Raw genomic sequence first — 17,382 nt, 5'->3', positions numbered from 1 at the left:
AGTCACAGGGAAGCGTTTTAACTCAGATAATAACAATAGCAGACACCTTCACCACCTTTTCTCTCACCTTTTAACCTGTGAACACTATCACTGAAATCAGCAACACCATCACTATCCCCGGGTGATCTGTACACAATATTTTATACCCAATAAAAAGTAATTATAATAAAAAATATATATATAAAAAATATGACAAAACATGACAAATGACCACGGGTAGACTCTATAAATATGAACCAAAGCTACTGAAAAATTAGGAATGTACGAACAAAAAAATTCTTAGGAAAAAAGAAACTAAACTTAGACTTTGGTCCGCCCATTTCTGGGGCATTTGAGGCTTCCCTGGTTAAAAAAAAATACTGACTAAAACATGTTTATCACCATATTAATTTCCTTGGAAATCAACACTTTGTGATATTTATTTACAACTACTGGACTAAATAAAGATAGCATGGACATTTCAGGACCACCTTTACTTACTTTATTGTTTAGATGCAGACAGTATATACAGGGTAATTAATAATAGGACACTATCAGGGTGAAATTCACCACAACGTGTGTCTGTAGGTAAAAGTGAGCTTTGGAGAAGAACAACATCCACACCGTCTAAAATATCAGAGAAGATGTTGAAGCTACACTGGAACTCAAAACACTGTAAATACGTTTGCTCGAGTAAAAATCACCAGTCGATAATGTTCTAGGGTTTAGGCACAAATATTTTTGTGTCTTTTAGCATGACAATTAATCTTCTTCTCAATTGATTTATTATCTTTACATTTAAAATGGTAAAAACAAAGCTTATACAGGAACTATTGCTTCTGCTGCTGATATCTGAATGTGCCGTATACAACAGCACACGTCCAGAGATCTAGTAGAGTTAATCTTTAATGACATCATAATGACATTGTTTATTCCAGTGGTTCTCAAACTTTCAACAACCATTTTGTGTGTTTTTGTGTGTTGATTGTGTTATTTAAATGAGTCTCTCTCAGTGTGTGTGTTTTTGGTGTCATTTTGTATATTTCTCTGTTATTTTTGTGTATTTTATTGTTGTTAATTTTTTTTATTATTCAGTATGTTTTTTTCTGTTGTTTTTTTGTTATTTTGTAATAATATTAAGGATGATGATCATTTTTAACTAAAAATAGAGGGAGTGCACCATGCTCTGGCTGTGGTGCGTTCAATGTACATTTAAAAGGTCGGACAAAAGACAACAACAAAGGACTTTTTACCCCTAGTCAATCTGATCAAGGCAAACGTTTGCACTGTTAATTTAATTGTTCAGTAAATTTGGATAGTTTATTATTATTAAATATAAAAAGGCAACAGCTAATGGGGCAACAAACCACGTTTATAAAACGTATGTGAACATTTTTTTATAAGTTACATTTGACCAGATTTACAGCAATATTTGTGAAATTTGTGATTTTTTTTTTTTTTTAACAAGTTCTGATGAACTACAGCAGAGCCCGCTGAACGTCTCCGCTCCAAATAGCACGTACCCCGTTCCTGAGAATTCAGTCAAATGACTCGGTTTCACCAAGTAAAACAAACCATATTGTGCGACGTAAAATTGTAATCTACGTTGAATTGCCTTTGAAATGATATATCACACAACTATGTTCCGATAAATTTAGAAATTACCGGAAACCCCGTGCACCCCCCCTTTCAAAAAGGTCTCAGAGAGGCTCTTGAAATCCACTCATAAAATAACCATGTCAAACTACAGCCTCGTGGCACATACAGAGTAATGGGCCCCATTCGTATATTGGTATGTGTCAATGATTCGGTACCACCAAATGTCACATTTGACTCACAAATAAATGAGAAAACGTCTTTAATGGAAATTGCCGAAAAGGGGAGGGAGGGGGGGGACCCTAATGGAATTGTAATCTACGTTGAATTACCTTTGAAATGATACATCACAAGACTATGTTCCCATAAATTTTGAAATGACCAGAAATGGGGGGTGGGCCCCCAGGCCCCATTTTAAAAAAAAAGGGGGCTCCAAGTGTCTCATCAAATTCATTCATAGAGTATTCATACCAAACTGCATTCTGATATAAGGAGAACTAACGGAGAAGTAGTCATTTGAAAAACGGGGCACCCCCATGCCACGTACGGGGTAATGGGCTACCTTTATATATTGCTATGTGCCAATGATTGGGTACCACCAACCGTTGTAAAAATTTGACTTGCAAAATAAATGAGATATCTACTTTTGTTTTCCTTTTCTTTTGGGGCCCCCGTGGGCCCCAAATCAAAAATTGGGCTCCGAGCGTTGATGCGTACACATCTATAGATTATAGCTACCAAATCATGAATAACAGAGTAGTAGTAGTGATTTTAACTTGTGTACACAACAACAACAACAACAACAACAACAACAACAGCGCAAGTGGCGTTTTGAGTCTGGCAAAAATATGTCAATGTTAAATCTAACTGTTAAATATTCAATCTAAATCCTAAATATAAATCTTAAATGTTAAATCTAAATGTCACGGTGAAACTGAATATTTAGCCAATATGCAAATTAACCGGAAGTACCAAAATAAAAGCTCATATACTTGTTCCAGTCCACCACAGTGTTTGTATTGCTTAAATTGGAAAATATTTACAAAATGAAAACTTGCTATTAAAAGCATATGTTGTTATTATTTTAAATGTGTTTTCTTTATGCCTTTTGATGTTGTTATATTGGACCATAGTGTGATTTTTTATTTACTTTGAACATATGAAGTTTTGGACATGATTGATATGTTACAAATATATAACAGTAATATTTAACATGTTGTGACCACTTTTGTTGTACAGTATAATCTTCTATTTTAGTTAACTTAAGCTTTCTATGAATACCAGTAATACTTACATGTTCTCACAGCACAGATGCTTAAAGAGATCAGACGTTTAACGTAACCGTGTGTACTGTACGTTTGCTAATTCACCAACTATTAATTGGATCCATTTGGATCTTGAGCCCTATTTAAACACCATTACAACACTTTGGTTCACATACTTTGCACCACTGCAGAGGAAGAAATATGTCTGAAAACTGACATTTTGGCACCAGTTATATAATGTATAACTGAATATCTGTAGGTTGAGTCAAAACATTCTCATTCAGAATCAGATTGCGGGTTTATTTCATGCATCTTAATCATTGAAAAAGAGTTGTTTGTGTGTCTGTGAAACAGTTACAGTAAAGCTAAAATAAATTAAAAAAAAAATACTGGGAGCTAATATTGATGCCTTTAGAATCCAATACCAAGATTTACAGTAATAATATTCCAACTTTTTATGCTGTGCTCAGAAATGTTGTGTTTAAATTTATAGTGAGGTTATCCAAGTCGTAAAATGAGATGAACCAGGCATTGGTTGAACCTAAATTGACAAGATGTTCCTCCTGTTATTGGATCCATTGGTGGGAATGTTTTTATGCAAATTGGTCTGAAATGAAGTTGAAATGAAGTGTAAAATTATAACAATAACATATATACATAGTTTCAAAGAAAAAAAAAGAGTAAAAGAACAATGGAATTTTCAGGGAGAGGTTGATATGTAGCTACTATTATTTAGAATCAGAATCAGAAATGTTTTATTGGCCAAGTACAGTTTTTAGGACAGCACAAGGAATTGGACAAAAAACAAACAAACAAGACAGCAACAATAATAATAATAATGATAAATATAAAGGATGAGGGATAAATAAAGGATATATAGAGAATAAAGGATAAATATATATATATACAGTGCAGCAGGTAATGTCTTCATGGAGGTGGTGATGGGGGGGGGGGGGGAACAACAGTCGTACTGCTGCATTATGATGAAGAGGAGGGAGAGAAACCAACACTACTCGCAGCTTTGGATGGCTTCCCAAAGACAAACAACATTAAATATGTAATGCACAAACTGCAGCAAAATATGGATATTAGATAACCTGCATCACAAATTTCAACAAATGCACATTAGGATTTTATGCATTTATGAACCAATAATAGCCCCAAATAAGAAATGCATTCAGATTTAGCATTTACAATGACACAGAGACAAATCAAAGCCACTTCCAAAGATCACATGGATAAAGTGATGGGGTTAAACGAAGGGTCTCATTTATAAATAGCTGTGTTTTCCCACAGAAACTATATGGTCTGCAGATGAACCAACATGTGCAGCAGCAGGAGTTCAGACCCAGCCCTCATGGTGATTGGATCATCGATTGGCTTTCTCATTGGTTGAATAATCAGTCAGTCAGAAGGACTGGTTGGTGGTTCGCTAAAGCCTTCACATTTGTGCACAGTGACTAATCTGTGCTTTGGATTGTTGCCGCAGCGACGGAGCGCATCAGTGCGTCGAGTTGCGGCTTTTTGGGGGGCGAAACGCAGCTTAACCATCAGCCTGTAGCTCCAGGCTAAGGAGAGGAGATCTGGGGTTTTTTCTTTGGAAAAGTCGTATCGATGGATTTCCATTTGTGGTCGTGACTGCTGTCCACCACCGACCATTCTGCAGAAGAAGAACCTGAGGTTGAAGTCGCAGCATCCGCGCACTGCGTCGCAGACATGGGTACCGTCCTCTCCATTTCTCCAGCCTCTAAGAAGGCGTCCATCATAGACTCTGAGATCGGGTGTGATGGACTGAAGAATGAAAAAAGCCTCAAAAGACACTCCATGTTCGTGTCCCTGTCCTGGAAGAAGCTCGTGGCCAATTCGGCCAAGAAAAGCGCAAAGAAAGTGACGCCGAACCCGCCACCGGTGGTCGCGCAGCTCAACAATGAGAATATCAGGAAAACGCACCAAACCGTGGAGAAGAAACAACCCAAAGCCCCCATCCCGGTGCCGGTGCCCACTGTACCCACGGTGCCCAAGCAGAACGGCGAAGCACGGCTGGCCTCGGTCCAGAAGCAGCCCAGCAGCCTGTCCCTGGTGTCCCCCAGGCGGATAGTCATCCAGGCGTCCACCGGGGAGCTCCTGCGCTGTCTGGGAGACTTCATGTGCCGCAGGTGCTTCAAACTGAAAGAGTTAAACTCCGGGGAGGTGATCCTCTGGTTCCGAAACATCGACCGGACTCTGTTGCTGCAGGGCTGGCAGGACCAAGGCTTCATCACCCCGGCCAACGTGGTCTTCGTGTACCTGCTGTGTGAGGACGCGATAGAGGACAGGGTGGAGAGCACCGCGGAGCTCCAGGGAACCTTCCAGACCTGCCTCTACCTGGCCTACTCCTACATGGGCAACGAGATCTCCTACCCCCTCAAGCCCTTCATGATCGAGTCCAACAAGGACGTGTTCTGGGACACGTCTCTGCGCATCATCGACAGGATGAGTGCCAAAATGCTGCAGCTCAACGCGGACCCGCACTTTTTCACCGAGGTCTTCCAGGACCTGAAAAACCAGCGCGACACCAGCGAGTCCAACCTGGACCGCTGACCACCTGCTGGACACCATGGGAACACTGGTACCAATGAATGTAAACGTGGTTCTGACTGACACACGTGCAGGTGTATCACATATGGGCTGAAAAATATCCACATCTTTTAGTCCCGATGTGTAGACGATGACATCGTAGGAGAAATAATATATTAAGGCACATGTGTCAAACTCAAGGCTCGGGGGCCAAATCCGGCCGTTTAGAGCATGTAATTCGGCCCGCAGAAGAAAGTAAAAATGACAGAAAAAACATGTATCATTGTGTAAATGACAAAATAATTCAGTTGTAGATATCTTAGCCACTCCCAATACACATGGATACACCTTTACAAATTTCCCAGTCATTATTTAATCTCAAATAGGTGAAAGAAAATTTATTTTTTTTTCAAAAATCTTTCAAACTTCCTCAAATTATTCTATAAAATTAAACAATTGCTCATAATATCAAGGAAATGGAAGTAAATTTATGTTTAAAAGTCACGTAATGCTTTGATATTGTCGGTCTCTTATACTTTATATGTAATTTATACCTGGAAGTGCAAACTATGGCACATTAATGTTGAAAATGCTCTTTTTCCAACCTAAAATCTGTGGCCCACTTGAGGTCAAACTGCTCTGTATTTGGCCCCTGAACTAAAATATATTTGACACCTCTGTGTAAAGGTTTCATTTATTCAGACAATTTTTTTTTTTTTTTTTTTTTTTTTTTTTACCGGAAATGTACTTCGAAATCGACTTTGATCTCCTGACATGTCTCAACTGCCATCTGTCAGTCTTACTCAGAGGCATCTACTGATTCCTTTGATGTTGCTATTCCTTGTAGGAAAGCAATCAGTAGATGCTTTGATGCATTCCTTATGAAATAACTCGTAGAGAGATACATCAAAGCAATCAGTAGATGCCCCTGAGGAAGACTGAGAGTTAGCAGTCGAAACATGTCATGAGATCAAAGTCAAGTTCAAAGTAAATTGCTTAAAAAAAAAAAAAAAAATAGTTGTCTGAATGAATGAAATCTTAACATATTATTAGAAAAAGAAGACAACATGAACTTTTTTGGAGTTACAGTGTAGGAGAGTTTATCACTGCATGCCAATGAACGGTGTTTTGTCCTCTGTTTATTAGTCTTGTCCCCTTTGAATGACGCAGGGGTTTTACTTTACAGTACAGATCACACGTTTAGATGACACCTAAATCCCCGTTTCATTCATGATTAGCCTACATTCAGAGGAAGTGAGTGAATGGACAGTGTGGGATGGATCAGGGTGGAGCAGATAGCGGTGAGCTGTCCGAGGTGCTGACCTGTGCAGACGTCATTTGTGCACATAGCGACGCAGCCAAGCACAGCTTTAGAAGCCAAAGCCTTGTTGTCGATACAGGTATTTATAAATTGTCCTTTCACATTCCCCTTCAGTGTGATGCCAGAGATGTTTGTATTTAAGAAGTCAAAGCTTTCTAATCTGACCCTGGGGAGGAGGAATTAAATCAAGAGTGAAAGGAAAAAGGTGGTAAAACTGCCTTATTCCTGGTGCTGCTACTTTCCGATTATGGGTTTAACTTTCCCTGTGACTAATAATTAGTACTTTACGAAATTCATCTTTTTTGGGGACACTACATGTGTCAAACCCATGGCCCGGGGGCAAAATCTGGCCCTTTGGAGCATCCAATTTGGCCCGCAGGAGAAATATAGAAATGACAGCGAAAACATGAATCATTGTGTAAATGAAACACAACAATATTGCACTCATGTTTAAAGATAAAACATTCGAAAAAAAACTCAAAATTCTTACAAAATCCTTACATTTTCCTCAAATTATGACACATTTGCTTGGATATTGTCGGTTTCTTATACATATTTTGTATTTTACGTATGCATAGAAGTGCAAACTATGGCAAAATAATGTTGAAATTACTCGTTTTCTTGCATAAAATCTGTGGCCCGCTGCTCCAGAACTAAAATGAGTTTGACACTTCTGTTAGACACGGTTCTCAGTCGCTCACAGAACGCCAACTTCCACCTCAACCTTTTCACAATAAGAGCCGTTCATAAAAGCTTGACAGTTCCCATAAAAATATAGATTTATTAACCCAAATTTTGATTTGTCCAATACAAAGAAGTAGCGTTGTTACCTCCGTCGATGTTTACTTCTTTGTTTGTTTGTTAGCAGGATGACGTCAAGAGTACTCAACGGATTTTGACCAAATTTTAACCAAAGATAGAAGATTACATAAAAGTTTGGAGAGGATCTGGATCAATACGCTGATAGGTCAGTTTGAAAATCAAAAATCCTGCTTATCTTTGGTGAACTAACCAAAAATTCATCTCTCAGTCTCAGATTGCGCATTTTATCGCAAATTTTCAGGGCAGAAATGATGGTGTTCAAACATTTGGACCTACTGTATGGTTATTAACGGGAATATAAATGTATTCCAGGCCTTTAAAGTGTGAATGATCATGGTACCATTGATCCAGATAACTCACAATATCTAGAAAAGAGGAGATTTAGTTGCGCTCTTTGAGTCTGTCACACAGAAAGTTGCATCTATATTCAAATAGCGACTCCAGATGGAGATTTTAACTCCTGATTTCAAGCCGTTGTTTGCGATTTTAAGTGATCAAAAGGGGGAAAAAATATGGATTGCATTTATTGCTACTGTAGTCTATATCACGTGTCAAACTGAAGGCCCAGGGGCCAAACCCGGCCCTTTAGAGCATCCAATTTGGCCCGGAGGATAAAGTAAAAATGATAAACATGAATTATTGTGTAAAGTATCAAATAATCCAGCTGTAGAAATCTCAAATTCACCAACTTTAGGGGCTTCCAATTTTCCCTTGTTTATGTCACATTAATGCTGTCACTTTTTAGTGCAAATTGTGGAAAGAACTCTCAATTTTTATTTTTCACAAATCTTGCAATTTCACGCAAACAATTCCTCTAAATTACACAAAATAATTGGTGGTAAAATGAAGAATTTGGCACCTGAAATAAAATGAGTTTGACACCCCTGCACTAGATAATACATAAGAAATCTTATTCATTTAATTTTTACTACAAATTTTAACTGGACCTCAGTCGTTGTGCTTGGCTGGAAACATCACGTCGTTGCATGCCGTTAATGAATTAGTTCTTCTCGTTATGTAAAAACTCATGCGTCATCCCAGTCCCACTCATCATCAGTGTGATTCATCAGTACTGTACTCAACGTTTGCCCTCCAATGTGAGAAATTATTGCACTAAACAGACACATTTTCAACCCCCAGGGTCTCTGTTTTCTATTGTTTTCCAATACATTTCCATCATCTTTGCACAGGTTGGCAATACAACAAGTTCCAGGCTGGGGATCAATTACAATTACGTCTTAAATTATCCATGTTCAATTACACATTCCACATTTTTTCAAAATTACAATTATTATATTTTCATCTGAAAGTTTAAAAAAAAATTACGTTTTCAATTATAATTAATCACAGTTACTGAGCCTTTAATAAATAATCCCATAAAACGTAACCTTCCCGTGTTAGCTTTCTGTTAGCATCTCCGATGATGATAATAATCAGCTGTAAAATGCACTGAAAAATATTATCTTTCATCCAATTTGTTTATCAGCTATTGGTTACCTTGTTAAGCTTCAAAATTAATGATAATATTGGGTTTTTTAAATATTTTTGTCAATATACCCCTTAATTTCAATTTTTTAATTTTTTTAAGATAAAAAAATATACTCAAGAGAACTGAAATGTAGGGGGAAGACTTGATATGAAACATATTTTAATAATTATTAACTACGCATGTGTAAGACATGGTTTGCGTTTTAATTAAATTGCAGTTTTTATAGAATTTCCATGACAATTACAGTGAATTATCTCAACTCAATTGCAATTCAACTATGATTACAACAGAAACGGATGTTGTCAATTGCAGTTGGAATTATAATCATGGTATAATTGTAATTAATTGTCAATTATAATTGACCCCAACCCTAACTACAGGTGGACAAAAGAAGAGCTTGAATGTGCAGATTTGAAGAGATTTTGGTTGTTGACGTACCATCTGTGCCAACATTAAGAAAGCCTGAATCTACATGGTTTACATGTCCAAACCCATGAGTAAACTCCGCCCCCACATGTTATTTTGGTTGTTCATCCACCTCTCTGAGAGCTGTGGCTGTGTCTGAGCATTAGAAACAAACAAACATCTCCATGATAACACCAAACTGCATTTATCGGCAGTTGTGACTGTACGGTGGACACTGGGTTCTCTTTTAGAACCCCGGAAATGGATGAACGTAAAGTCTATAAATATGAATATTTATTAAAAAGACAAATTATAATTGATCAACGGATGAGTATTGCTTTTCACATGTGGTGTTGCGACAGTTTTTATAAGCTATATTTAATTGTTCTGAAACCAAACTGAGGGGACAAATTGGGACTATTCAGTGCTGTGGTTCTCCGTGTGATGTTGTGTCGTGAAAAAAAAAAAATCAAGTGAATTAAGATGCTGCTATTTTTTTGCACAGCTGTGAACAAAACCTTTGATGTTTTTTGCACAGTGATATGATATCAGACTAATGGTGACGTGCCAGCATCAATGTTGCGTTACGGTTAATAATAGTCAATGCTCTAGGTTTATCATCTGTGGAATGAAGCTTTTGTAAAGATTCTGTTTTCCTATACGATAACATGGGAAAGTGGTACTGAGGTGTGTTTTCTGTGGTGGTGGTTACGCTGCAGACGCACACACACACACACACACACATCAACATATGTCGATGAAAAAAATAAATCAACACACTCATTGTTCAAGGTATCCATAAAGAAATAAAAAGCAGACTTGTGTAGAATCGTATGTCTTTGTCTTTATTTCTTCTTTAAACATTTTCGTCGACTACTTTTTTTTAAGTGACAATAACTAGACCAAACTTGGGGTCAGGACTTGATTTGGGGTCGCAAGACTTTGGGAGGGGGTCGTCAGATGCCTGAATGAAACTAAGAATATTTTTTTGAAAAATTTGAGCCCATATTTTCTTATTTTTACCCTTTTTCTGCAACTACATGAAACTTGCCATATTTTAACCTATTTTCGTCACTTTTTCTTGCCATATTTTTTGCTACATTACTCATTTCTGACACTTCTCCATCAAATTTCAATGCTTTTTCTGGACATTTTTTCCACTTTCAAGACATTTTCAGCACTTATAAACCCTTTCCACCACTTTTCCCACCTAATATTGCACATGTTGACCCATTATTGTCACTTTTAACCTTTTTTAACCATATTTCATGCTTATTTTTGCCAATTTAACCACATTCACAATTTGTAATGCCCATTATTTGCCAGTTTTAACTGTTCCTATTATTCTCACCTTTATTTTGGGGGTCATGGGCTGAAAAGGTTGAAAACCACTGAACTAGACTATGACTAATTGAAGAAAATAAATGTGAACAAAAATTATACAAAAATTAATTAATATTTTCATGAACTAAATAACACTAAATATTCACGAGACAAAATCCGATCAAAAGTACTTTTGTTGCGTGGAGGGTAGGACAAGGCGGTAAGTGATCCAATAGGAAGTAAGCTAGTTGTTTATGAACATAAGACGGCTCGTGGTCGTTCACGTTGATCACATCTAATCCATCTGTGTGTATTTACACAATTTACTACCATATCAGGTTGATCAACGCTAATTAAAACTTAAATAATGCATGAACTTTTTGTCTTTATCATTTATTTATATCAATTATATCTGTAATCAATTTAGTCGACTAAAACCTTAAAGCTGCAGTATGTAAGTTTTTTTTTTGGCGTCATTTGGTTAAAAATCCATAATCACCTTTGAGCATATTGTAATTCTAAGTGTTGTGATGGAAACTAAATCTCTTTTCCTTCTCTTGGCTCTGGATCTGAGCTTTAGATATCCAGGAGCATGACGCTAGATTTCAGCCAATCAGAGATCTTTCTACAGAGTGCTCCATGAGCTGTTTTGCGTGTTACTATTGGTTGCTCGACTGAAGTCAATGCACATTTAGGTAACATCGATAGTAAAAATGCACTGGCAGCCGCTCCAGCAGAAGTCTCACTCACAGTGTTAAGCACATCGGTTACACGGCAAAGAAACCAAAAAAAGGAAGACCGACGTGGTGAAGCAAGAGTCTAAAGGCACATATTTCGGGCAGAATGAACTCGATGGAGTTTCACGCAGACTCAAAGTGGACCGTGCGCAGACTGTAACACGTACTAAGTCAGAGGGAGAGTGGTAACAGATGGGATAAATCGCTCGTAAACCTAAGAGAAGCTTATCCGAGGTGGAGAGAACATGCATCCTGGTGTCGGTCTGCTCTGACCTGCAGCTGGAATCACTGTGACTTCTGGTGTAAACTTTGTGGCAGAGGTCAGGCTCTAGTTACTGTCCACACAGCAGCGGTAAATACAGATTAATACATGTACATGCACTCCAGTCAGAGTCTCTAAAACATCTGAAAACTCTCCAATAACACAAGATAAAGTCCCTACATTTGAGAAAAAAGTCACCAAGAGTGTCACAGTTATGTGCGTTCATGAGAATACCGGTAAGGGACCATAGGTTTGGAGCGTGGTTGTTTCTATTACAAGTCACGTAATTCTACATACTGCAGCTTTAGGGTTTGTCTCATGCAGTGTTAATTGTGTCGACTAAAAATTGTCCAGTTTTCGTCGACTATATTCTGCTTTTAAAAAAAATCAGAACTCGTGTAATCAATCATACGCATTGATCACATCAACTCTGTCTGTAAATATTTACAAACATCAATAACATCCGATATCAGGTTGGATTTAGTCGATTCAAATCTAAAACTATATTATACTGTATCACTAAAAAAGTGCTACATTTTTACTAAAATGAAGTTGTATTTTAGTCACTGATCAAAACAGTGGCCTGAGCACGATGCTTGTATCTAGGATTCAGTAATACCTGTTCTCCACTCACTCACGCCCTCCACTAATCCCTGATTCACAGGGACCTCTAGAGACCGGTTTATGTAACGGAAATAAACCTGTGACCAATACGCTTATACTGGGATGATGCTGCTGCAGGTTGTCATGAATCTCACGGAGGCATTTGGATGATTCTAGTTAGTGGGAGAGGGTTTTTAAACCAGGTGTGTATGAAGAAGATACACATCTTTAACATATAGCAGTCACTAAAGCAGGCTGACATACATGAGGAGTTATTTCAGGTGTGTCTCCTGAGGATTGGAATCCAGGACACACAATGTCAGCCATCATCTTTAATCTTTAATGCAAGGACCAGATTTCTTAAGATTTGTAAAATTACAGGTGAAGAAATAAAGAAAAACTGTTGCTTTGAGTCGTCATCCTGTGTTCATTGATAGTTTTTACTGTGTGACAAAATGGAGGTGAATTGATGAGGATTTGCTGTTGTTTTTTTTTTTTTTTTTTTTATGAATAAGACACGTAGGCTGACGGGTTCCTTCATGTGATTGGTCAGAATCTGCTGCAGTCTCAGAACTCTCTCTCTCTCTCTCTCTCTCTCTCCTCTCCTCCTCTGTCTCTCACAGGAACACGAGGCGTCTATTTACAGAAACGGAACTCACAACGGATAAAATGGGAACGAACGGCTTCGTAAAGGACTACAAGAATACACAAGTTGACTAGAGAAATACACAAAAGGATCACAATATACTCTAGATGACTACAGAATTATACAAAAGGACTACAAAAACATACAAAATGACTACAATATACAAAATTAGTCAAGACCACTAAAGAAATGCACAAAAAGACTACAAAATATACAAAAGGACAACAAAATAACTTAAGATGATTTAAAAAATACACAAAATTACTACAAAATGCCAACAGAAATACACAAAAGGACTACAAAAACATACAAAATGACTACAATACACAAAATTAGTCAAGACCACTAAGGAAATGCACAAAAAGACTACAAAATATACAAAAGGACTACAAAAATACTCAAGATAACAGAAATACACAAAAGGACGAGAAAAACATATAAAAGGACTACAATACACAAAATTACTCTACACTACTACTAGTACAGAAATGCACAAAAAGACTACAAAAATACACAAAAGAACAACAAAAATACACAAGACGACTAGAGAAATACACAAAAGGACTACAAAAACATACTAGATGAATACAAAAATACACAAAATTAGTACAAAAATACACAAAAGGATCACAATATACTCTAAGTGACTACAGAAATACACAAAAGGACTACAAAAACATACAAAAGGACTACAATACACAAGACAACTACAAAAATACTCAAGACAACTACAAAAAAACACCAAAGGACAACAAAAATAAACAAAATGACAAAATACTCAAGGTGGCTACAGAAATACACAAAATACTCAAGATAACTACAGAAATACACAAAAGGACTACAAAAACATACAAAAGGACTACAATACACAAGACAACTACAAAAATACAACAAAGGACAACAAAAATACACAAAATGACAACAAAATACTCAAGGTAACTACAGAAATACACAAAAAGACTAGAAAAACATACAAAAGGTCGACAAGAATAGATAACATTGCTCAAGAGGACTACAAAAATACACAAAAGAACAAAAAGGCTCACGACTGCTACAAGAAAACACAAAAGCACTACAAAACCTCATTTCAAGAAGATGAAATAATAAAAAGTAGATGATAATAATCTGAAGTCTGAATTCCAATTAAAGGTAAGAATGTGCAAAGGTCATGGAATGCAGCACCGTATCAAGTTAAAAATAACTCTGCTGTTGGTGTTTTTTCTCTCCATCTAAGTCTTGACTTGTGGACTTCGTGCATGTCAGGATTCTGCAGCACAGTTATGTAACGCCCTCCTCTCCCAGTGCTGTGTTCGTGTGTTATTTAAAATTCAACCCAGGTTCTCCTGCATATTATCTGTTATCTGTGAGCCTGCTTTGCTTTCTGCCATCTGCATTCTTCTCCTCTGGGTCTCTATAGTAACAGGTAGGTAATGAATGAGAGCTGGATGGAGGCGAGCGTGGACCACACACACACACACACACACACACACACATGCTGCAGTGATCAATAACGAGTCATGCAGGTGCTGCAGATGGACTCATGCTCACATTCTGCCTTCCTTGATTTTCTGAACCACAAAGAACAAAGAAAATGACTTTTTTTTTTTTACTTTTCTTTCTATACATCCATCATACAACAAACTGTGCAAGACACCATTAATTTCCATAAATGCATGCTGGGATTTTCTAAACCTGCAGACATGGGCAATTGGTGGCCCGGGGATCACATACGGTCCTCTGATGTAATGTGGCCCCCAAACACACAAAAAATGAGTACTAAAAATGTGCAAAATTACAGAAAAATACAGAAAAGGACTGCAAAAATACATAAGATGAGAGAAAGACACAAAATGACAAAAATGCACAAGATTACTACAAAAATACACAAAAGGAACACAAAAACATGCAAGACGACTACAAATATGCCAAAAAAAGAACAACAAAAATACACAAGACGACTACAGAAATGCACAAATAAACAATAAAATGCACAGGACTACAAAAATACATAAGACTACAAAAATACACATGCCTACAAATCTGCCAAAAAGAACAACAAAAATGCACAAAAGGACTACAAGAATACACAACATTACTCAAGCAGAGTACAAAAATACACAAAAGAACAATAAAACGCACAAAATGACTACAGAATTACACAAAAGGACCACAAATTACTCAAGAAACCTACAAAAATGCACAAAATAACAGATTTACAACATTAACATTAAAGTCTGTGCAAAGCAGAAATAAATGTGTGTTATGAGTTTGTCACACCACAGAAACACGTGTCATTGACCACTGAGCCAAATTTGAAAGACAAAAAAAATCGCTAAGTATATAAAATTAAGTCTCAAAATCATGGAAAAACAAGCAATTCTCTTTGTTCTGAGATGCTGGGGGCGTGTCAGTTAGAGGTGCTGGAACCACGCCCAGGAAGGGCGCCGCCTCCTTACTGTGTCTATGGGAGAGAGCAGTGTGAAAGCGGCTCCAGCGTCGATAGCGCTTCCAAAAGTGCTTGGATCGGGCCAAACAAGCGAAAGGTCTGCTCCACCCGATAAAGCTATGATTAGCGATGCGAGCCCTAGCACGAGTCACGCACCGGGCTCGTGCACGCTCTCTCGCACACATTTAATAGGCGTTCCATCTTGGGAGCAAGTAGAGTGTGACGCATGTGCATTTTTTCAAAAAGTGGAGAGGGCGTTTCTTTTCCAAACTTTGGGAAAATCCTCCTCTATACCATATATCAATGTGACCTTGTAATGTTCCGCGATGCACGTGCAGAAAAGTAGAGGCGTGGCTTCTGGTGGATTGGCAGAGGCAGTGGTAGGAGCTGGAACTATTTAGGGCGGGACAATCAGACGTTTCTCAGAGACTCCAGATAGCAGCTTTAAGTATGACTAAAAAACACAAAACAACTCCAATAAACAAGAACCTCCAACCCAGAGGTTGGGAACCACTGAAAATGACATGAACTACAAAGCAGCATAAACACATTCACTATCTGCAGTAAAACTGGGAATTAGAACCAATGCAAGAACATTTTATACATATTTTAAGTGTTCAAAAACAACTGATCATGTCATCAGATCAAGTGGAATGTTATGTGTTCAAACTGTTCATGTTGCTGTGCATTATGGAAAACCCCTGTAAATAGAAATATATAAGCCTATTATATGTTTATATGTGTGTGGGTTTTATTAAAGTGCGTTAAAATATTAGCGTAAACACATGTTTAGTGAGTGTAAATTGTGTTTACGTACAAACTGAGTCGTACTCATTCATTCATTCTGCTCCCATTATGAGAGGCTCTCACTATCAACCTCAACACAAACAACTGGTTGACCAGTTTGACCAACTGGAGAGGATTAAGTCTATTTGCTGTCCTCTAGCTGCATAACCACCCTGGTAATCCATTTAACTAGATTATACTGCAGCGTTAAAGTGAGACTCGCCTTCTTCTTACTGTCACATAATACATTCACACGTATTTATACTCATCAAGAATTGTGTTATTTAAATGTTCTTATGTGATCTGTAATAATAATAATAATTAATTCATCACAGTTTTGGACATTGTTTTTTGTTTTTTTGTTTTTTTTCCTAATCAATGAATCATTTCACAGTGTATGAATCCACACCATGATTCACCAAGTGTGATGTAACACCTTTTCTATCATTTATTAAATGCCTTTTTACTGCATTGCAAAACTTCCTTTAAAATGTTGAATAAGTGGGGAAGAAATAGATGGTTACCATGGAAACCACACATCCACTCAAGGCAGTTTGTCATAAATAAAGCACGAAACGAAAACAAAAATACACAAAATGACCTCAATAACACAATAAATGAAGGAAATATGTATGGAATGACAACAAAAACACAAAATATACTCCAAAGACACACAAAATGACCTCAATAACACAATAAATGAGGGAAAAATGTACCAAATGACAAAAAAAACTATTCAAAACACGAATCAAAGCAAAAATACTTAAAATGACTCCAATAACCCAGTAAATAAAAGAAATGTGTCTGACATTAAAACAAAAACATACAAAATTGACTCCAAAGACACAAAATAACTCCAACAACACATTAAATAAGATTATTTTACCAAATTAAAACTAAATTAAAATGAAAACACAAAACAGCAACAAAAATACACAAAATGACAACACAATAAATGAAAGAAACGTGTATGAAATGACAAACACACACAACTTACTCCAAAAATGTATCAAAATTACTCCAAAAACACATCAAATGAGGGAACGATTAACCAAATGACAAAAAAAACTGTTCAAAATAACAACACAAATACACAAAACAACAACAAAAATATACAAAATGACTCCAATAACACAATAAATGAAA

General features: G+C 37.1%; 1 protein-coding gene across 1 annotated transcript; it reads left to right on the top strand.

The window, feature by feature from the left end:
* The first annotated feature begins 4,288 nt into the window (after positions 1-4,288).
* On the top strand, positions 4,289-6,043 carry LOC114455613 (cyclin-dependent kinase 5 activator 1-like). Its single transcript, XM_028436951.1, has one exon. It carries the CDS (start codon positions 4,557-4,559, stop codon positions 5,418-5,420), a length of 864 nt encoding a protein of 287 aa, XP_028292752.1. The 5' UTR covers positions 4,289-4,556; the 3' UTR covers positions 5,421-6,043.
* Positions 6,044-17,382: the final 11,339 nt, after the last annotated feature.

Source organism: Gouania willdenowi, chromosome 21 (genome assembly GCF_900634775.1).
Source record: "Gouania willdenowi chromosome 21, fGouWil2.1, whole genome shotgun sequence".
In the NCBI taxonomy this organism is placed as follows: domain Eukaryota; kingdom Metazoa; phylum Chordata; class Actinopteri; order Blenniiformes; family Gobiesocidae; genus Gouania; species Gouania willdenowi.
This window is presented reverse-complemented; position numbering and strand designations above follow the sequence as displayed.

Excerpts from the sequence above, each read along its gene's own strand:
- LOC114455613 (XM_028436951.1), top strand. The coding sequence starts at position 4,557 with ATGGGTACCGTCCTCTCCATTTCTCCAGCCTCTAAGAAGGCGTCCATC.